General features: G+C 41.3%; 1 protein-coding gene across 2 annotated transcripts in view; it reads right to left on the minus strand.

Annotated features, from left to right (window-relative positions):
- Positions 1 to 23,260, minus strand: part of syde2 (synapse defective 1, Rho GTPase, homolog 2 (C. elegans)) — a 48,614-nt gene that overhangs the window by 18,423 nt on the left and 6,931 nt on the right. For both annotated transcript variants that reach the window (XM_003452353.5, XM_025899546.1), the window contains exons 2-5: positions 18,745 to 19,046; positions 18,021 to 18,417; positions 6,539 to 7,674; positions 431 to 557 (exon numbers count right to left, since the gene is read on the minus strand). In XM_003452353.5, coding sequence (XP_003452401.2) covers positions 431 to 557; positions 6,539 to 7,674; positions 18,021 to 18,417; positions 18,745 to 19,046 — 1,962 coding nt within the window. The remainder of the gene's footprint in view (positions 1 to 430; positions 558 to 6,538; positions 7,675 to 18,020; positions 18,418 to 18,744; positions 19,047 to 23,260) is intronic.

The raw sequence follows: 23,260 nt of genomic DNA on the forward strand, positions 1-23,260 counted from the left end.
AATTTGCCTGTTTAAATTGTATTAAGACTTTCTTTGTCATTGTTAGGCAGCACTGTCTTTGTAATGTACATATTCACGCTACAAATTCTTGCTAACTATTTAAGCGAGCATTAGCTCATAGCTTAGCATTTGAAATTCCTGTCCAAATATGGTCACTTGTTGATTTTTACTTGTCTTTTGTGCGTGAATATTGAAGAACTGGTTTTCAAAGAAAATCCTTTTCAGTCTCTTTTTAATTAGAAACTGCATACATTGTAACTATCCTGCTAAGTACAAGTAAGAAGGTAATTTACAGATAAACAGACCAAAACACACCAGTGCTCTCTGGAAAATTTGTCAGGTTTGAATAACACCCTTGTAATTAAACTAAGTGTGTTTTGTAATCTTATGCCTTGTTGGCATCTTCTCTGTTTCCTGGTGATCACTTTACCTGTAATGACGTTTATGTCTGGATACGTGTTTTCGCACAGCTCCACAGCGTGGCTGTCTCTCTCAAACGCCTCACGCAGCTCCTTCTTTACTGCTGCCGAACCACACAGACGGTAGAGACCCACCACCTGGTAACATAAACACACACACACACAAGTAGGTCAAATAAACATGCATTGCTCGAGAGTCAAACAGTGGACAGCGACGTAGACATTTTTACAGCCTCATCGATCAAGTTCTGCGTCTGCACTCAGATAACGTCCTGGAAGGCAGCCATAAGTACTTTCTCAGAAAACTCACACGTCACAAACACCAGTCTGTTTTATCTCCAGCAAAGGACGCCTCAATTTAACAACTGACCAAAAACCAAAAATGTATATGTTTCTAATAACACTATAAGCACTCACTTTTTTAAAGACACAAGAAGATGACTTGATGTAACAAAGAAATGCTGGACTAACTTAAACTTAACACGTTCCCTATATTATCTTTTCCCCTTTACTTTCAGTTACTTTACACTAGCATCTTTATGCACTTTTTATTATATTGTGATTTTGGATCCACTGTATCCATAGTTTAATTCTTTCACTCCTTTTCCAGTTATTCTGAGCATACACTGCAAGTTTGTGTGTAGAGGCTGCTATCCAGTAAAGCCATGAGAGAAATGTAGGCGAGACAAATAAATCTGAAATGAATGACTACTAAAGTACTGGCACTCTCTGAAACATGGTTGGAGACAGCACCTTAAAAGTCAGCCAACTGTCTCTGTGTCTATCTTTATCAATCTAGAATTTGATAACAAAAGCCAACATGAGCTAATAAGGTCCAGTCGTCAAATGCTTGAGTTTACAGAACACCGCAAAAGCACATTTATTGCTTGTAGTTCCAGCTTTTATAGTCAGACGACGGAGTCTCTGTTGTCAACAGCAGTATCTATTTAAAGTTTGCTATGGTTAGCCACGATACCACAAATGGGTAAAATACAGCCCCAGGGCTCAATCCAGCTTGCAGCATCCTAAAAGGAAAACACGACAACCCCTAAATTTCAATGAAAGAAAGCATTATGCTAATGAATCTTTAGCAGTGGGTCTTTACCGTCTAACTTTAATAGAGAGAGTATGCAAACAAACTTTCAGAAACTACAAGATGTTTCAGATCACTCTAAAATATCAATTTAGAGGTGGCCATCTCAATTGTTCCCACTGGTAACAAGTAGTAGTAGTAAAACATATTAGAACACAAACTAATGTATTCATGTATAAGACAATGCATTTGTTAATAAATAGGTAGTATGTCAAGTAAAAAGAGAGTGGAGCTAATTCTAGACCAGTTCATCATCAGGACGACATCACTGACAGATAATAACTATTTGCAGAACTATCAGCAAATGAGAATTTAAAAAGCAAAGAAGAGAAACACCCTTCAACAATTTTATGCGTGTTAATGTTGCATAATTTGTTCATGAGAGAGAGCTCTGAGCACCTTCATTTTTGGCAACACACAGGAAGCTGATCTGAGTAAATAAATGAATAAGTAAATATATAAATGAATAAATAACTACACATTTCAAAAGTTAGGCATCTGGTTTGATTCTGATTTATTTCGTTTTTAAATCACCAAATATTTGTATCGCTGTTAGAAATCCTTCCATTCAGCCCATTCATTGATGTTTTTGGTTCTTTTTGTTTTAAATGAAGACTTAGGCCAATATCCTATTTTACCACATTTAGCCTACCAAATTTAAAGGATTCAATATAAGTTACTATTATGTCTCATGCTTCAATTTAACTGTCCAGTGTGTGGCCCTCTGCTTAGTTAGCATAGCCCTGCTCATTCCAGCACTATGCATTGACAGTCAAACCAGAGGAAGAAGGCTGTCATTGCAAAACCCCCGAGTGGAATAAAGGGACTAAATGTGCATTTCCTCCCTTATTAACTTTTCATCTGTAGTAAGACAACTGCATCTTTTATAGACTGCAATGAAAAAGGAGAGAAGCGTGTTCAGGCAGTCTGCCTGAGCTGGACTGTGTCATAAACACTTTAAGATGCAAGTCTCACCTCTCTGGAGCCATTTTTGCAACACCTCCAGGCAGTTACTTCTAAAACCCTATCTGAATTAATGGTTATTACTACACAAAGCTATTCATAAACTTTTACTCTAGTGGTCACCAGGACGTAAACACTGCATGTATAGAATCATAGTTATCAGTCAAACCTGATAAAAGTCACTTCAAAGGTTTAGTGAGTTTGTACCAAAATAAGATTTAAAAAGGTTTTATTCCACCACAAGTTACACTTCTACTATATATGTGCACCTGTGGACCCCAGAGCTATGCATACTCATCACTCCACATAACATTATCCTAACATATTTGCAACAGTCATGAGTCTGATGAGTCTCTCATGATATTCTGCTGCTGTAATAAATCATTTCCACAAAACTGACAATTGCAAAAGCATGTTAAGACTTAAACACAGTATCGTAAAAGCAAAATTAACCTCCCACTCTGGAGACAACATGGACCATTTTCCTGCCCATGGACCTCTCTTTATGAAAGCTAACAGTAATACATAACACATAAATTAGCTGGCAAAGTGAAATGATCTTAGAGTTGACATCCTCATGAATGAATGGATAAACACCGAGATCTTCTAAAACCCACGTGACAGCTCAGCATTAAAAATGAAAGGACTAAGCTATAAAGCATTTATGTTTCTTTACCTAAGGCTCCAGACTGTGACCTAAAGGAACTTGAGACATCTGATGTTTGTAACTCGGCACCAGCGCTCTCCTTGTTATGCTGGGATTAGGCCCAGCTACAGACATACCATAATTTCTCCTACATGTGTCTGTCTGGTATGTGGCATAGCAGACCAACTGGTGTGGTTGCCCTGGAAACGTGTTAAATCAGTGGGCTGTGAATGGCGGGTTGGGTCCGGTTCCTCACAAAACACACTGGCGCACACACCGCCGGCCTTTCCGGGCTCCAGCGTAGGAGCGCTATAATGTCTCCCCCATCCCACCAGAGCAGCTATTTGTGAACTCTCCTCGTCGAGTCCAGTAGCGTTTTTCTAAACCTCACACGAGAGGGAGCGAGGAGGACAGATTAGGCAGGGATTTGGCTTTGTACGCGAGTAAACAGAAGTCACTGGGCACAATGAACAACAAGTCCATTCAGAAAAAACCCCCAAAAAAACAAAAAAGCAAAGCCTCTCTCTTTGAGGCAGAGCTGAGTGCAGGCGGGGAACAGCTGTTAGCAAAAAGAGGACTTGCACTTAAGAACTGTGGCCTCTGGGCAGCACAACAGGCACCACTAGCCAACCCTATATGTAGAAATAAAGCACAGCAATCTCCCAGCAAAATGAGATCCAGAGGAAAGAGGATGTCCAGGTGATGTAGGGGGGGGTCTTGGTTTAGGAATATCTTTAATATTTTAAACAACAAAGAAGAAAAGGACAGAAAGAAAAGTGCATTTAACTGACTTTAGGGTATTTATGTAGGCGTATTCTCTACATACAAAGATACACACATGATGGGAGATGACATGGACAAAACTTAATATGCTTATTATTTTATCAGGCAGTCAGCAATCGGTAATATTTTTTAGTTTATAAAATATATAAAGTAATTGTGAAAAACACCCACTGACATTTCATGTGGGTGACAAAGTATTAATCAATACTAACTAATACTAATTATTAAAGCACAAAAAGACAGAAACTTTCACAACAGCTTGTCAAATTTGGGGTCATGGTAAGGACAGAGCCTGTCTCACCTATCACAGATTGTGCTGTACATACTAGACAGATTACGAGTCTGTTACATGGCTAACACAGAGAGACACACAACCACCACTCGCCCACATTTACACCTAAATCCAATTTAGAAACATTCATTTTCCAAACATGCATGTCTTTGAGCTGTGGGAGGAAGCCGGCGTGCCCGTAGAAAAAATATCCATGCATAGAGAGAACATGAAGTTGTAAACTTTATGCTGCTCTCATAATTAAGTCTCTTAGCCACAACAATTACAACACTACTCTCAAAATGAAGTGTCTTAATATTTCCAGCTTCTGGGCCTCGAGTGTGGATTGAAGGAAGTATTAAGGAAGTACACAGTTAAAGACTGTTGTGTAAATTTACCATCATCCACTGAGAAAATAAAATCACTTAAAGCAAAAAAATACTTTTACAATTTCAAGTTGTAGAAGGGTTTTTCTTGTCATGTCAAGTATAAAAAAGAGCTTGTTGATTCATTCATTCATTGAGAATGGAAGTCAGAAAACAGCATCAGAAAATCTGTCTCACCCTGCCTCTCACTCATGGGATTGGCCTCCACAACCCTGAATCAATAAGCAGTTAAGAACTGAATAACCAGTTAAGATAGCATGAGTAAGATTGTTGCTTATATCATGACTGCTAGATGACATAAACTGTAATTTTTGAAAAGAATCTTCATGGAACAATTACGTAATCAAGATCTATGTATGAAAGCTCCAAGGCACTGCCTTTAAAGGACAGATGAAGTCACAGTGATTAAATGAAAAGTCTGTTTAAAAAAACCCTTCTGTTCTGTATAAAGGCGTGCATCTGAATAGCTGCTCCTATCTGTGTGCCTCTTTTACAGTCATGTATGGCATGTATAAAAGCTCTTTTTAAAAACACATCCCTGTCTTAAAAGCACTCTGAGTGCTCCCATACATAGCATGAGTTGCAGTCTTTTCAAAACACTCACAAACAACCAGCATCTCGCAGAAGCCCAGAGGACACACAATTCTAAGAGACTTTGAGAGAAAGTCTCCATAAAGCCATTTGAAAAGGCGCAATGCTACACGTCTAGCCATACGTGCTTTGGTGACACAACCTGCAAATTCCTCTGGGATCTGGTGTCATCCTCATCCTGAACTCTATCTGCCTGCAGCCTGCAGGAGCCCTTACACTTGATCTCAGACTGATAGCATGTACAAAGGCTGCTCTGCATCTTTGTAAAGAAACAAAGGCAGCAAAACAGCTGCGAGGGACAGACGACAAACACTGTCAGACTGAGTGAAGGAGAAGCAGAGACAGATATCACAGAGTGAAGAAGGCAGCAGTTACCATCAGACTAACATCTTATATTTGTGTATACTGCACTATAACACTGTCTGACTCACAGAAAGTGAAAAGTAAAAAAAAAAAAGACCAAAGCGAAGCTGTAGGTGATTGAGAACTGTATTTCTCTTCCTGTTTAAATATCAGTGCAATTCAACCACCAGTCAGACTGTCAGACGTGTTGCTAATATGCAACCTTAAGTTTCAAGCCACAGGCTTACTGGAGTTGGAGAGTAAAAAACAGTTTACTGGAGCTCAAATGAATGAATTTCTCCAATTTATTATAAATTGGTAGGTTTGCTGCTACTACTACTACTGCTGTACTACTGCAGGTGGTAGAGGACAGAGCCTAATATAATGCACAGGCACCAAAAGTTTGCCTATTGAACCTTGCATGCCCCTCTAGAGTGATCAGTCAAGAACACTCTAGAGGGGCATGCAAGGCACTGCCATTGGCCCTTGCATGCCCATCTTGAGTGATCAGTCAAAAACAGTGGTCAGACGTTATTATTGCTGCTGTCTCAGTTCTAATTAGGAGAAACGCTTCTTCCTCTCGGTGCTCTCTCTATGCTGGGTGTCAAAGACCTCATGAACTCTCATTTCCTCTGTCACTCCTGCTACGACTACAGCAACCTCTTAACTCTGAGCCTCTCTCCCTGAATAAAAGAGCCAGTTGCCTCAGGAAGCCAGAAACTCAGTGACATCATTAAGTGTGCTACATCTCCTCTGTCCATTCAGTTCATGCGGGTTATTGAGCCTTCCTGATGGCTGCAGGGTGTGCGCTCATTTCATGGAGATGCTGTGGATGTGGAATTATTCCTCCAGCCATTCTTTCCCTCCTATTATAAAGATTATTCTGAAATTGGACATTACCAGCCTTATTTAAAAATGAATCTGACTCATTAGAGAAGAGGATTAGACTATATATAAGCATGTTTCAAAACAGAGATATTGTACTTTTATTCTCATTTTTTGACAAAAATTCTTTGGGGAAAGCGAGAACAGAATTACACTCACCTGACAGCCTCTCTTCTCGATTTCATTGATGCATTTGCTTATAAGAAGTGGTACCATCAGCCCTGTATTTTCCCTCTCCACCACTCGCCACACCTCCACACCAAACACCTGTGGCTCCCTGTCTCCATCTGGACCACCGTTCAATGAGTTCTGCCACTGCTCCATCAGACTCAGCTTGACATAGATAACCCCACGTGGCTCCAGCTTTACCGCCAGCTGGTGGGAACGTGTCACTCTGAAGAGAGCAGGCAGTACTACTGTGCCATGGCAGCAAACGCGGTGGCGTCTGGGTGTGGGCTCCCAGCTGAACACTACCAGCTTCAGATGTTGGGCATTCTCCAGCTCAATGTTGAAGGTGTGGTCCATATCTAAAAAGGTCGTTCGACAGGTGAGGAGAGCGGTTCGTGCTTTGTTAACTGAGTCCACCTGGATAGCACAGTAGACATCTCTAGAGTCAATACGTGGGGGTTTGAGGTCCTCTGCACCATAAAAATGCAGACTCATCAGCCCTGAGATGTACTGGCTGCACTTGGGCTGCTCTGAGAAGCTGTAATGACGGAAAGCATCAATGTCCAGCTCTGTACCGTTGATTCTGGAGTTTCCACCTCCTCCTTCTGTATCCTTGCCTTTTCCTCCCTTCCCCTCTCCAGACCCATGTTTGCCAGATTTGGCTACCAGCTCTGGTGAGTCACCATCGCTGAGGTAGCCACCTTTGCTGGCAGACTTTGAGCTACCACTGCTTTTCTTCTTATAAAAGCTGTGCTGTGTGGACACACTGCTATCAAGGTGGTAGCGTGAGATCACATTACGGCTAGCCTGCCCACCCCCAGATGAAGCTAACCGAGGAGGCCCTGAAGTCTGCAAGACAACCTCTGACCCACTGCCATTTGCTTTTGGAGAATGGGCCCTCGGTTCTAGCTGACTGCTTCCATTGCTGCTGCTGTTGTTTTGGGTCCCCTTGACGCTGAGCTTACGGCTTAGCTCTGGGAGTTTCTTCATCTTCATGGAGATCTTCCTGACGGTACGTGGGGACTTGATCTTGTCTGGGAAGGACCAGTTGATTGAGCTGCTCTTCTTGGCCGGGTTTGGGCTGGAGGGAGGTGAAAAGCTGGTGGCGTTGGGCAGGTCAAGACAATCTACAAAGGAAATGACAGGACAAGAGAAAATGTGATTATTCTTTGTTTGTATTTTCATGTTTATTTAGTCATTAAGGTTGTATTGGTACCATACAGGTGCAGGAATAGAGAGTGCAGAGTTTGCGTAGTACTGAAAGAAATAGACAGGTAACCATCAGTCACAAATTCTTTAGGTCACTGGTTCCCCAGGATAATTTTACTTAAATATAGACAGGAAAAAAATATTTAAAATCAAAGGCGTGAGCCATAATTTACAGGAAAGTGCTACACCCCCACAGCACATCATCAAGTGATTAGGTTTACATGAAACCCAGTAATCCAGTGACAGACACATTTGGGAGGCAACGCTTCATATAAACACTTCAGCACTTTATAATACAGCTACAGTCTATATATGTAGACCCAAGCTATGTTCAAGATAATTAACGGTTATGATGAAAAGGGTTGCTGAAACGGATGTAATATGAAAAATTTTAATATCTTTCTGAGGCCTCTTTGCAATATATTGTATTAATTCAACTAAGCACGATGGAAATTTTTGTGGAATCTCATTACTCTCCCCCCCCCCAAAAAAAAAGCAGGGAAATGTCCTTCCGGAGACAGCAGCTGCTTCATGGCTGAGGTAGAATTACTCAGTCATTATTCAAGCTGGAAGATATCCATTTGGGGTTGACCTTGTAGGCAGCTCTCGCCTACCTTGATGTCTAAATGAACATGAAAATTTCTGTGTCTATAGAGTGTCTGACAACCACTGTTTAGTCTACAGAACTTAAGCTTTCATCATAATTTTAGTGTATGGTAAATAATTCAAATACTTTGGTCTTTTTTGGAGAATATGCAGTAGAATTTAAGTTCAATACGGACACAGCTTTTAAGACTAATGTGTTACCAGTTGCCAGTAACCAGTTTTGGTCTCTTGCTATGAACTTAAACAGTTATTCCCTACCAGTACTAATATTAGTCACTGTCTCCTCTCTATCCTCTGGGTCTGTCTAAGCTTTCTTGGTTAAAATAGCTGACTGTATCTGAAAGCGATGCCAATGACTGACAAAAAAATCAAAAGAATTAGCTGAAGGCTCTGCTATCAGGAACTGACAACACAAGCCACTCATTTCAGATCCAGGAATCTGATTCATAGTTCATTTGAATTTTGAACACTTGTACTGACAACTGCACATTTGCATATTCTTTCTATTGGTATCTACACCTTTGGTCTGAATTCAGGTCCACACAGCCAAACACACTGTCATCTTCCAAGCCCCAAAAATCTACCTGGCATAAAAACGGAAAGAGCTGACACAGAGTCAGCTACGATTTGAGTGATTAAAGTGGAATATGTCAAATTATGAGCATCCTTCCTAGTCTGCCCTACAGGAAGCTTGAACCTGACTTAAATAACTATTTTCTGCTTTCAGCACTCCTTTAACAAGGCTTACCTCCTTTTTTTAACTAAAGAGGTGATAACTCACTGCATGGGTCAAGGAAGATTAAAGCTGAAACACATGATTCAGAGAAGGAATTTACTTTTTGAAGGTCTTTTGATGAGTGTTTTTAGATCTGGCCTAGATATTAAGCAATACGAGTGAATAGCTCCTCAGTGTTGGCAGTGAGAAGCTATTCAACCCATTCACACTATGAATTGTATTGAGTTGAGATTCCTTGTTTAAGCCACTAATGTATTTTTTGTTTTGAATGGCTAATTACTTTCTCTGAATAAATTCTGGAAACAAATAGTGATGTAAGAGACAAATATGGAGAGAGCGACAAAGTGAACAGAGGAAGAAGCAGAGAGCGCCTGATCCTGCCAACATCACCAGTTCTATTTTTCTGAGGGAACCCGCTGTGCTATTCTGGGGTGAGGGCCCACGGGTGAAAAGAGGGAGGCAGAGGAGGTGCAACAGGATGGAGAGAAGGGTAAGATGGGGGGCAGGAGCAGGGCAGGGTGTAGCCGACAGATGAGGGACAAAGGCGCCCCTTGTCCAGGCACTCCGAGGTCTAGATGGTCGACTGGAAGGCTGGCAAGCCCACTGGTGAATGTACAAAATGAACACGGCTGTTCTCTCACATTCCTCATCAAACCATGTTTACACTCCTTTTAGCCCAGCTGAGTAGCCTTCCTTGTCACAGCTTCCTGCCTATAATAGACACAGAGGTGCTCTAAGATGGGAAAAAACGGGTGGAGACCACTGGTAGTGCAAATACACCAAACATCAGGGGTCGTATACAGAGAGCGTTTGGGAGGATTTTACAAGTGAAATTCCTCATACATGTAAAAACAGATCACTCATTTTGTTCTCTTATAATCTGATTTACAGTACGGATCAGATAGAGTACAACTAGAACCCGTATTGGATTGAACCCACGGGTTTTTGTGCGCAATAGTGTATTTGGTAAACATGCATTTAATACAGGCTGTACATAAACAGTGAGAATTGTCAGTTAATTTACAGTAAAAACAATCCTGTCTCTTGTTTAAAGTGGTAACAATACATCCACAGGAAAACAACACATGTCAGACAATATCCTCGCTAAAATAGGCCTATGGCTATTTGTTTTACAACACTTTATATAAGACTGAGCATATATCTGATTAAGGAAAGTAACTGTGCCGTTGCTGTCCAGACAATGCTTGTACTACCAGAACCAAACATGGTATTACATTAATTATAATATTGTAGATTCTGCTAATCTCTTAGTTTGGGCAGCCTCAACATGTTCAAGTTAAGCTTGAAGGCAAAATGCACCAGCGTCAAAAGATTTATATGAGAAATATCTGAGCAAGATTATATAAACAAGGATATTTTTAATAGTTGTGTAGGAGCATCATGATTAGTGTTTATAATATCAGTGATATTTAAAACCGAAATATTGACATTGTGTTATTAACACAGATAGATGATATTAGTTACAGACCTTTACGCGGCACCCGCGCACACGTCTTGAGTTTTGAATTTGAATGAAAAAGTTTGTTTCCAATCAAACTGTCATCCCAGTAATTATTGAACTTGTGCCAGTGCAGTAAGGACAGCTGTTGCATCACTGCTGAATTAAAACACAGGACAGTAGAAACACACCAGCCACGTTTTATGACCTACATTAGCTCATTTACCTGACTAACAAATGCATTCAGTAACAGCCTTCTAGAGCGAGAATCATCAGCTCTCTGCTGCTGTCACATTCTTCGGATAACCAACATGGACCGAGGCAACACACACTAATCCTAAAGGTAATAACACTTGCACTGTATGACTGTGGCACATACACACACATGAAAGCAGTGCCCTCTGTAGCCTCTGGCCTTGTGGCAGCAGCCAGCGGGGTAACGTGACACCTCACAAGCTTAGGTTCAGGGGCGATGACTTGACACCCAGCCCTCCAGGGCCATGTTCTTAGGTCAAAGGGCAAAAGGTCTGCATTCCTCTGGAGGACACCTGAGCTGGCTAACTGTGTCAACCGCCAACATTTTATCATGCACATGCACGCAGTGTATTACTGTAACACAAAGCAAGAGTGCTTTCATAAAAACACACATAAGCACATGCCCTTCCTGATCCTGCTGCCCTCAGCCACTGACACCTCTTAACAAAGCTCAGGAATTTATGACAATGCTTTATCACAGTACTGGCACCAGACAGGTGTAAGAATAGGGAGTGTAGGGTGTGTGTACAGGCGAGGGAAAAACAGTTCATTGCCAAATACAACTGACAGCAGACACAAGATTACCAAGATGGAAATAATAGCGAGATAATATGAAGTGTATTGCAATTAAACAATTATCAGGCACCTGGTCAGCAAGAATGTGAGACAGTGTGTATTAGCGGTGTGTGTCTGACAGTGAACATGAGAAAAACTATTTGCTCTGCATACACTCTGATAAGCCTCGGAGGGAGACAATAATCTGGAGTTCAAGATTGTAAAATTGCTGGTATTCACTTGAGTGCATGTGCCAAATGTGCGTGTGTTAAATGTTGAAACAAAAAGAACCAGGGTGTGCTGACAAACAAGGGGAGTGTAAATAAACTGGTGAATGGCATACTTGTCCTGTAGTTTCTTTACTCGGTGACCGAAGCTCAGCTTTAAGCCGCTTCCTCTCCCCCTTGGCTCCAAATCATTCGGTGTTGGAAGGCCTTTCAGCGGCTGCAGGAGCAGGGCCGTTTCATTACAATGGTTACAAAACCTCTGCTAATATATCCAAGCATGCAGTCCTCCTCGCTAGCACAACATGGCCCCCTGCCAAAGCACTCCTCATGTAGCCTCACTCGCCTACCGCTGCCGGCCTTTTCTTCCTCAGCTGTAACTCAAATGACAGAGAGGCTGCTAATTCTAGTCAGCCTGCAGCCACATCGGTCTCACTACACTGCCTCGAGTGAAAAACATACTAGAAGATATGTGGTAACTGTTGACATGCAACTCCTTTTTATCTAAAAAAACGACTGCACAGATATAGTAAATGCAGTAAATAAATATCAGAATATAAATAGAGATGAATTGCTAAGTTCATCACACAGGGTAAGTGAAGAACGTTACTCAGAGACTAAGTGACTTGATAGCAAAGAATAACACAGCTAAAGCAAGAATGAGAGAGAGTGCCGCTACTAGCATCAGAATTAAATTTCATTCATGGACGTAACCACCGTGAAATCACCATTTCACTTGTGGGAGGTTCTTTTTGAAAGTTCAATGTTAGCATTTTGGCAGCCGCCATATTTTGGGGGGCTAGAAATGACCATTATTGGAAAAGAGGGCAGAATGCTAAGTTATCAACTAAAGCTAGCAACTACAGCTGTACCATACTGTCCACAATAATGCCGTGGTTATCAATGATATGGCAACACCATGAGTTTACGCTGACTGGAAGCAGCCTGCCAGCATACAATGATGATTTAGTACCTAAGAAGGAAGCCACCACGATAACCCCCAACAAAGCGTGAGAGAACAAATTATTACCATTTGGGACAGAAGCAGAAGAACACAGAGTCATCACTGATAGTAGCTCATTGGATAAAAAAGAATAGAAAACTGCTCTCACTTTGTTTGCTCTAATGCTGCTGCTGCTTTATGATAGCTCCGGTAAGTGATAAAACATTGTTCAGTGTTTTTTTTCTTCAGGACATTTGTCATAAATATAATTATCACAAATGTCCTTGAAATATTACGATATGCTATATCGCCCACATCTTCTAGCAAGCTTGGTTAGCATAGCCTGTATAGTTGATTCATATACTGTGCATCCCGATTCAGGTGCTACATCCTTCACATCTGGAAGCTGCTTACAGCATAGCAAGGCAATGAAGCCTGTCCAAATTTAAAGGTTTCTCCGAATGTGGCCCACAAATAGGCCCTTATTTTCCCAGGTGGATGCACTGGGTGGATCCTTCATGGTCCACTTGATCCCAAGATTGGTAACTGTTGGGTTTTTTTAATGTTTTGAAAAAATAGCAATGGATAGCAAAGAATTCTCTTTTAAAAAGTATTTCATATCACTCAAATATCCACCAGTACAAATGTTGAAATAACAAAGAAGTGTAAATTTTGCTAAAGGTATTGGTTATGCGAGTTGCTACTTGATGCAGTTCAAGTCCTACATGCTTTAAAAGAATTTACTTTATAATGTAAGTGGTTCAAAAGCTGACTTTAATCGTACCTAGATTTAATCCTAATTTATACCAACAATACATCCTGGTTTTAACTCAGCTGAATATCACACACACATAACTGCTAATTAAGAAACTAACAGAGGAAACTTAGCTAAGCTATGTAAGAAACTAATAAAATATTAGAAATTTATTGCCAAAACATACAAACTTCACTGCAGAACACATTATTTTTCTGATAATTCTAGTTTTTAAAAGTTAAAATGATGGTCAAGAGGTATAGCACAGTGACTCAAATTTACATAGGTGAAGCCTAAGACAGCTACCAGCCACCGTCCACCGTCTGCTGACACAAACAACCCATTCGGTCACAAACAGGAGCTGAAGTGTGAGAGAAGGTCAAACGCTACACTCAAATTAGCTATCCTGTTTAAGGAGCCGAATTATTTTATTGGACAGCACTGTGTTCATAGAGTCAGATAATTAATTATGAAGCAATACAATTAATTATTCCTCGTGAGGATTTTTTACTTTTAATATAATATATGAGCTTTGTTTAGACTTCTGCTTGGGAAAAAACTATCAAGATTAAGACATTAGATAGCTATGCTCTGGAAAAAGTTTTGAATTTTTGTAGTTGGAAGAAAACTACTTAAAGAAAGCTTTACGACTCTTAGAAAAGAGTCGTAAAGCTCTATGAACTACCTTTGTGTGACTTATGACCTCCAATTTATGTATATTTAGTTCCAGTATATAAAAATTGTCCTTTCACTAATGTTTTCTCCCCTAAAAGCAGAGACCAGAAAAGTTTTCCACAGCTGCTCTGGTGCTGAAATGAAGAACAGAGCAGAAAGAGAGAGCTATGAGAAAACTATGTGACCTTAACTTCACATCTAACATCCGGTAAGGAATCTGTTCTGGTTTTGAAGTGCGGCCCTCACAAAGTTGTTGACTTCCTCCAGACCCAACCATGCAATCGTCAGCATAGATTAGGTTCCCAGTTTCAGCTCAGAGGCGTGAGCTCTTTGTAACTTGCAACCAGGGCCAACTTTCAAACTCAACTGCCAGTGTGACCAAAACATCCCCCAGAAATAGCTCTGATCCCATTCTGAGTGCTGGCCAAGTCAGATTCCCCAAACAGGCGCTAAAGGGAACAGCAGATTGGGAACACAGCAAGCTCACCACCCCCAAAGTCCATCAATCATTATTCTCCATACAAATAGAGCATTGAAATGGACAAAAAGTCACTCAATAGGCAGCACACGAGGAGTCTGGAGTGTATCCGGTGAGGGGAAAAAGAACCAGCCAGCCGAACAGAAGAAAACCATGGTCGCAAAGAGTCATCTACATCTGCACAGCTTCATTAATTCAACAGATGCCCCTATTCACACTCAATCAATGAAGGGACTGTCAAATTTCTAACCCGGCAGATAAAGTGGTGTCTGTACGGTCTCATTTTCACAATGAATTGGAAACAGAAAACAGAAAAGATGAAAATAGTTGAGAGTGACAGAGAGGCTGGACTGAAGAAGTCTGCGGCAGCACTCTTTTATATTTGTTGTTGTAGTTAAAACCTTTATAAATCTGAGATCAAAGACAAATATATCGTAAGTGGCATGGGCACATTTAGAAAATGTGGCCACCCAACCCATTATGTGGTAACTTAAACACAAATACAGTAGCTGTGATAAAAGATATGGCACATGGTGGCGGTTATAGTGATGTTACTACCAACAAACACGTGTCTTTGCTGAGGTTTAGTTAAACATATTATTACCTATGAAGAGCCACAGTAACATACAAATTGCTATAACTATGTTGGAGGAGGTTTAAGCCCATTAAGTTTAAACCCTTTAAAATGTGGAGTCCAAGACCACATTTTTAATAACGCTGGGGGAGGGAGAGATGGGAATGGTCACAACGGTAAAGCTGAGGCTTCGAAACCGCTCTTCAAAAACCAACAGCTGATGCTACAGTAAACCCTCTTATCCAAATATAGTCTCTGTAAACTCCAAAAATAAGCAAGACAAAATGGTCAGTATTGGGATTCAGAATTCTGGACCACAAACCAATAGGCAACATGATGGTGGTGATGCCAAACCTTTACACACAATCTATAATAAACACTGAAAACAGGCAAAAAAAGCAACTTCAACCGGCTCCGTTCAACAGAAAAGAAATCTGCTTACCAACACTTCTGAAGCTAGACATTTCTGCCTGTTCACAATCTTCCAGCTAAGTTGACCTGAAGAGTTGGAGAGTAATCAATCAATCTTCCCACTCTGCAAAATTGTGGAACGACTGCAAGCAATCGACGGCAACCACATGAAAAAAGTGCCGATGCGTTTCCCTCAAAGCTATAAAATGCCAAAGTAAGTAATATGTTGATCAATAATCTTCCAGATTCAGCAGATACTCACTGATAATTGTGTGCTATAACACAGACTAATGCACTTAGCGCTTTGAGGTCAGTGATGAAGCAGGTCACTCACCCAGGAAACAATGTTAGTCAATATGAGCTGGAAAGAAAATCTGACATAATTTAAAGAACACCAAAAAACTGTTTTGGTCATTATCTGGGTCCCTTACAGGCTTAGGTGAATTGAAGGCGGCTGTTGTCCTTTTTGCTGCCCACCATCCCCCAGCACTGCCTACCAGTTTAAAGGAGGAGTGCTGTGTCATTCTGCAGCCCTAATGCACATAGCAATTTCTGAAGGGAGAGGAGGTTTCTAACTAAAGATGAAGAAAGACAGCGAAGGAAAGAAAGCTAAACTAAAGGTCCCACTGCATCCACAATGAATAATCAACCAGTAGCCAGTGAGTGTTTCCTCTCTGATGACACGTACTCGAGCATGTTGCTCTTTTTTTTTGCGGCGGAGTGTGGGATGGCGTCGACAAACCCACAGGAATCAATTGCAAAGTCAACAGGCAGCAGAGAGGGAGGCAGTTCCGGAGCGGGAGGGGGGGAAAAACAACACTGCTGTTCCCTTGTCTCGTTTTCAGGCAACAAGTAAACCAACAGTATCGCACACCTTCTACTGACTGCTCCAAAACTGCATTACGGGATGTAAATGAGGAACAGGTCTTTGAATAGTAGCATGTTGCTGAACATTGGAAAAAAATTTACTGAACAAAGGAGTCTGGCCTCCACTTATGTCTACTCATCTGCTTAACCAGTTTCCTCTGCGCTGCAAAATGGCAAAATCGGTCTGACAATGAAAGGTGCACCAAAAAAAGAAGCTTAAATTTAATTAGTGCAGCATGATTAGTGCTTTTCCTGGGCTGGTACACTGAGCCTCATTCTGATTTAATCCTAATCCTACAAGGAAAGTCTCTCAGGGCAGAGAGTTTTGCTGAGCCACATGTGATGTCAGCAAGAGCCAGGATGAAGGAGTTTATCATACGCCAATCAAAACCTGTGTCCTTGTCAAGAGCACATTTGTTAGCCCTCACCAAGAGCTCAACGTCTCAGTGATCATGGTTTTAACTCTTAAAAAGCTGGTGTAGCCGTGGAGGGAAAGGTTTCTACTGGGTTTGTTAAGATTTCTTCGTCCCTGCTGTGGAACTCTTGCTGAGAACGCTAAAGCTGAAGCATTAGATTTCCAAACCCAAAGCATTTAGCCTGTTTTTGTGCTCACACAGCTAGAAAAAAATGGCTGTTGCGTGCCACAGAAAAGCGTTGTCAAAAGTTGTAATTATAGGCTCAGCTCAAGATGTGCCAATTGGTTCAAACTACCATGTTGCCACATCACAGAGAACAAAAAGTCGGAAGTTAGAAAAAACAGACCGGGGCTTATTAAGAGACAGGGAGCCGTGTGCTGGCTGTCATCATCATCTCGTCGCTGTAGAGCAGAGTTGTCAACGACTTTCAAGCACACGAGTAAATAAAAAGCGCAGCAAGTGAAAAAGGCAGAAGGCTACGATTCATTTATTTCTGCAAATAAATCTTTAGGTCTTGAATTTGTTTTCTTGAGGAGAGGTGTTTCAATGAGCCATAATATACAAAGTTCACAGCCCTCTGTGTGTGTGTGAGTGTATTAGCTGGAATAACAAGTAAATTGATATTCTTTCCTCTCAGGAATGAATTAGCCAGGAGGAATGAATTCCTCTGTCTGTCTAAGTTTAACTTATGAGGGACACTGATATGCAGCGATGAGACTTGACAGCCGTGGCTCCTGTCTGTGCCGATCGAAAGAGAAAGAAGAAGAAACTCTCCTTGTCTGGCTGTTTATTACAAACTTTTGATATATGTTAATTGAAATTTTGAGAGTTTAAAACTTTGAGTTGCCAATTTGGATGAAAGGTTGTAGCGCTAAGTTTAATTTAATCACTTTAAAATCAATTTGTGAGATTGACCAATTGGTATAAAATTAACTTTAACAAGATTTTGAGAGGAATTTCAGATTGCCTCTCTTAGTGCACTATTTTTTTTTATTACACACTCCAGCACTTATAGGTGATATACTAATTTCTATTTGTAAGAGCTTAGCAGAGCTGGTAGCTGTTGAGCTAAAAAAAGTCTGTTTATCTGTTGACTGGTAACATTGTCAACACTAACTTTGATTAGTGCTCAAGGTGTGCACAACCGCAAAAATCTGCCGAGAGAAACTGGCAAAGCGACAAAGAGTGTAATTGGCCTTCAAGCATCAACCAGAGAAAATTACTGGGAACAAGTGAGTAAAGAAGCTGATGAAAAGCAGGAAATGAAGTTAGAATGTGGGAAGGTGTGGGTGTCTTTTTTTTCTGCCTTACCTGTGGGTCTGCTGCTGGAAGGCCCCCCCTCCTCCTGAGGTTTGCACGCGAGCATCTGCCTGTTCGTATGTAGTACCTCTGTGGAATGCACAGCATTCCCCTGACTTGCATCTCCTGAACCGCCACCAAGGCTTTCCACAAGGGCCTCTGGCCCACCACAGCCGGATCCATCTAGGGTCTTTCCACCATGAACCAAATCAGTGCCTTTGCTGGACCTCCTCTGGGGTTCACCTCGAGGAGGGGCGGTCAGCCCTCGGGGGCGTTGGTCAGAATTGTTATGCTCATCTTCCTCAGGTATGGGATTGTACCAAATTTCCCCTTCATCATCAGCATCGTTTTCTTCAGCTGGGTCCATGCTATGAGGGTGATGAGACACTTTTGCCGGACTAACGCTGACCTAAAACGACACATTTTCTTGTTAAACTTTGCCAGAAAACTGCTGGTTGCATTTCTGCATTAGTATAAGACTTAATGGGAAATTAGGCTTATTTAACTAGTTAGCTCAACTTAGAATAAACTTTGGAAGCATCTAGCTACACAGTTTCAGATTCTCAGGTTACCTCATTATATCATTTGGGGGTTTATTATCTTTTATCTTTGGGACTATTTCTTTGTTTGTAGCCTTAAATGAATTCGGATAGAGCCAGGCTAGCTGTAAGCTAACTGGCCAACTCTTGCTTGATCTGTAGCTCATCCTTTTAAAAAGAGAGACCTCGAGGCTAACCTGAGGCAGCTGCAGGCGAACCGGCCGAGGGGGTGTTCCCCTTGAGGGCCTCAGGTGGTCTGGGGAGGGACAAGGAGAAGGAAGTGGCTGATGGAAACCCTGGCTGCCCTCCTCGTCAGCTCCCAGCATTCCCTGAAGCTCATCCTTAGTGCACTGATTCTTCCCAAGGGAGCTCTGCTGCAACCAGTTGCGCTTCTTGGAGACAGTGATGGTGGTGAGCTGTGGCCTCCATGATGAACTCTCATTGGTCCTGCCCGCCTCTCGGCTATTAGCACAGGAGGTCTGGACATTCTCAATGAAAGCTGAGGGAAGCAAGAGTGAAGAGAGTTACAGCCTCATGCCAGGAGACAACTAATTTTCATCCTGATCACTATCATTTAAGTAATTTCTAAACTGCATTGAATTACAGGAACTGATCTCAGGCTATTCATGTCATGACAAGATGAAGAAAACATCTGTATCAAAAAACCACAGGTGAGGAAATGTGATATTTTACTATAAGCTTTTAGATTTCATCTCGTCTCTCTCTCGTCTGTGTTTTGGAGCCACATCTTTGATTTGTCTCGTTTGATTTCTCTGCTTTATGACTTTTGGATGGACCATCGTTAAATAGCTTTTATACCCAAAGTCAAACTTTCAATCACACCACCACAATCCCCTGCAGCACCTCAGCTTTTTTTTAACCTCATCTTTAGCATCCTATTTCATGTGAGCTTCAAGAACATGTGGGTTCTGAATTCAAAAAGGAGATGGAAGGATGTGAGAAATTGCTGGTGTTACAGCTGTGAAAATAAAGCCGAGAGGGTAGGGCGTGTGGAGAGGCTGATGGTGATATGTGCACAGTGTAAAAAGGCCAAATAATAGAGAGAGATGACGCAGTGCCTCGATGGCCCAAAGAAAGGAACAAAGGAGCTCCTGCAAGAAAGTCTCCTCCAAGCAATCAAAAAACACCTTGGCCTGTAAATCAAATGCCATGCTTTTATTTTTACAGAGGTTGCTAGCAGATGCAGCCGGAGAAAAACAACTCGTGTGCATGTGTGTGTGTGTGTGCATGTGTGTGTGTGACAGGGAGAGCGAGGTGCTGAGGGCAGGGTCTTGCTTGAACTTGTACAGCAGACTCGTGTAAAAGACTGTTTTGATCCTCAGCAGCTACCAGACGAGCCCCTCCGCATGCTATAATGACAACATCTCTTTTCCTCAAGGAAATACATTTCCATGCATGTCAGGCTATCCAGCAAATTATAGACTTGAGAACATTTTCACTTTACAAAATCGACTTTTAACACAGGGTTTTCAGTACATACACACTTGACTGTACTATAAATATCATGCAAGAGAGGACGTTAAAATCACATGGTTTTACATTCCATAACTTCTACTTAGCAAACAAAGTTTTCCATGCTCATCATTATTATTATTATCATTGTTAACAAAAGCTTGACGGTGGGACAAAGACACAGCATTTGCTTTTCCCTGGAAGTCAACCAGGATCTCTGAACAGTGTCTCCCGTCTTTCCAGTGATCTACGGCATTATAAAGCAATTGTTGTCCCATAAACATCAATTATGTAGTTCCTCTCACCACAAAAAAAAAAAAAAAAGACGAATGTTTTTTATGCTGCAACCGTGACACAAAGATGAATGAAATTTGGGTTTCAGATGATTTTATAAGACATTTGTGAATGCGCGCGTGCGGGGGGGGGGGTCTTCAGTGTCCTGGTGGCAAGAAAAAAGTGGGAGAAATAACAACTTGGAAAAAACAACCAATCACATCACTCTGTCTTCTCTTTCATTTCAATTAAAAGGGAACTGCAGTGGGATAGGACAGCGGTCCCCAACCCCCAACGACTCACAGACGTTACCAGTCTCTGAGTCGTTTGGTACCGGGCCGTGACAGTTGAGGCTCAAGTGTGAAATTTATGGTTTTATCGTTTTTATCATTAACTCGGTTTCCCTGGGTTTTTTCCCATGTTATGTATAAATCAATAAACCCTCTTTGTTTTGGGTTGGTTGGTTTTATTTTGTTGTATTTATCTGCGACACCTTAAAGGCCGGTCCGTGAAAATATTGTCAGACATAAACCGGCCCGTAGTGCAAAAAAGGTTGGGGACCGCTGGTATAGGATGTAAAGCACATTTTAAGTTTTTGTTGTTTTCTTATTACTGTGTCTGGAACAGCAACATGTTTGCGTTAGCCTGGTTTGGGCTCTTTAAGAGCCTGAGGTTTAGTAGTTTTAGCCCGTGCTGACTGCCAGGAGAAAGGCAAAAGTGTACTAAGCTAGTGGTGATGCACTGAGCCCCACGAGTTAATGTGTAGACCTAAGCAGCCAGCCTCTACTAATCTGCTATGGTTTATATTCAGATGTTCTGGCAGTTACTTATTGCCCTTTCAACTGAGCCTGCAAAAAATCTTTTTACTTATATTTGGAAACTTATGAGGGGAAACCTTTTAGAAAGTGCAGTACAATGAAGGCGGTGACTGTAAGCTATAGATTACAAAGGCGTGGACTTCAAAAAGGATTTTTTTAGCACCACGAGATGTTCAAAACTTCAGCCTCTTAAGGCTACAATTGATAGTTTGCATGAAAAACTCTAAATTGACCAGATTAATTTTAAAAAAATGGGGGTACACACATAGATTGTAGGAAAAGCAAGCGAAGGATTACTAGTGTGGAAAAGACATGATAGGAGATGGAAGGAACATTTTGGCAGAATGGAGGAACGATTATAACGACCAATCCAAAGCACTGCGTGCTCAACCTGGTACCGTAAGACTACAGAGAGGTGAGACAGTTGTGCACAGAGATTTTGTCAGCATGCCATCTTCTTTAAGGGGTCTTTCATAACTGGAAGAGGAAGCGAGTTCTGACATGAACAGCATTCCAGACCACAGCTCCAGATTTACAGCCTGGCTGCTGTCTCCTCGCACTGTCACACTCCTTCACATGAGTAACACCTTGCCCTGGCAAACAGCAGCCTGCTGCGTTGACTTAATAAGTGAGACTTTAGCCATTTTCACTCTTGTCACATATCAAACTGCTTAAACGCCTGCCTTCTCCTCGCAACTTTTTTACACCAGCATTTCAGTGTTTGAACTGCAGAACATTCAGTCTTGATATTAAACACACAAAGGAATTTGTGGGTCTGCCTCCCTTTAACGACTATCTTCATACCACGATTACACTTAGGGTGCCAAAAGAGTCAAAAACATATCAAAATGAACAGAAAACGTTAGGCCTGTTGTTTTTCTGATGGAACAACAGATGCAAGGATGCATCTAATTTTAGGATTTAGCATTTCTACCACAATATCCTCAGATTTGTCTGCAGAATTTGCCTACAAAATAACAGAGAAGGTTAGCAGCATTAAGCTGTTTCTATACTTTGTACCTACTGCTATATAGAAAATGAGCTTTACTGTACCGTACTATATTTTTAGCTGTTTGTTTGCCATTACTGTTGTTTTAATGTTCCTGCTCGATAAATGAGCTATTACTGTTAACTGCATCCATAAATAAGCCATTCCCCATGATGACTGGGTCTTGAGCTTAATGTCCTTTATCTCTGTACTGAACTATGAAAAACACTATCATCGTTAGCTGTTATTCTCCTCCTGAAGCAAGAATGTTACCAAACCTTATGACAACCACCCTGAAGGTGAACACTGGCCGTGGGTTATTAATCGCTAGAGGAGTCTTGGCCAGGCTTACCAACTGGTCTTTGAGTCGTGCTAGAAGCAACTGAAATAACCATCATACTACTACATAACACATTATGAAACAACGAAACGAAGAAAACTGGACAGCAGCTTCATCTTTCACCAACATTTTACAGCCTTCTGTTATGGAGTACACATTAACAGACCTGGAAAATAATTGTTAGCTCAAGTCTGTTTATTCAAAGTAAGGTAGGGAAAGATTTTTTGTACGTCTTGTGAAAATTAGCATTAGTGAATAAGCCCCTTTCACTCATTCCCACTTACATTGCCACATAAAGCAAGACAGCCTTCCAGAAAAACAGCTCTTTTCCTCTAGTAGCACCCAGTTGCAAAATATTTCCATACCAGAGCTAACACAGCCTGTCTGCCTCTGCCATCATTGTGTGAAGATAATGCGTTCATTGTAAGGCAAAAAAATAAATAAATCACACCTCTGACCTGAAAGTGACAGATGGTACACGGGTGCATGTCTGTGGGTGGAAATGAAGAGAAAAGGAGAGGTGGTGCACGCACTGAAAGGAGTGTTGTGTTTGTCTGAGGTGCTACAAGGAATGCACCTTCCTAAGAAAAAAAGAAAAATCTTATTTACTTGATGTGCTGCTGTGGACCTGTGCCATATGAGCCTGACAGTAGACCCAATTATATTCATGTCTAAATCTTCTGAGTGGCTGAATCTTTTCCTCTAAGACAAAGCGCTTGATCCACTTTCCCATAGGCGGTTCTTTTATTCCCTAAATTCCTTCTTTATAGAGGCTCCTCTTTTGATATGTGCAAAACACACCAGCTAGTTCTCGCCTCCGT

This window comes from Oreochromis niloticus, linkage group LG17 (assembly GCF_001858045.2).
Source record: "Oreochromis niloticus isolate F11D_XX linkage group LG17, O_niloticus_UMD_NMBU, whole genome shotgun sequence".
Taxonomy (NCBI): Eukaryota; Metazoa; Chordata; class Actinopteri; order Cichliformes; family Cichlidae; genus Oreochromis; species Oreochromis niloticus.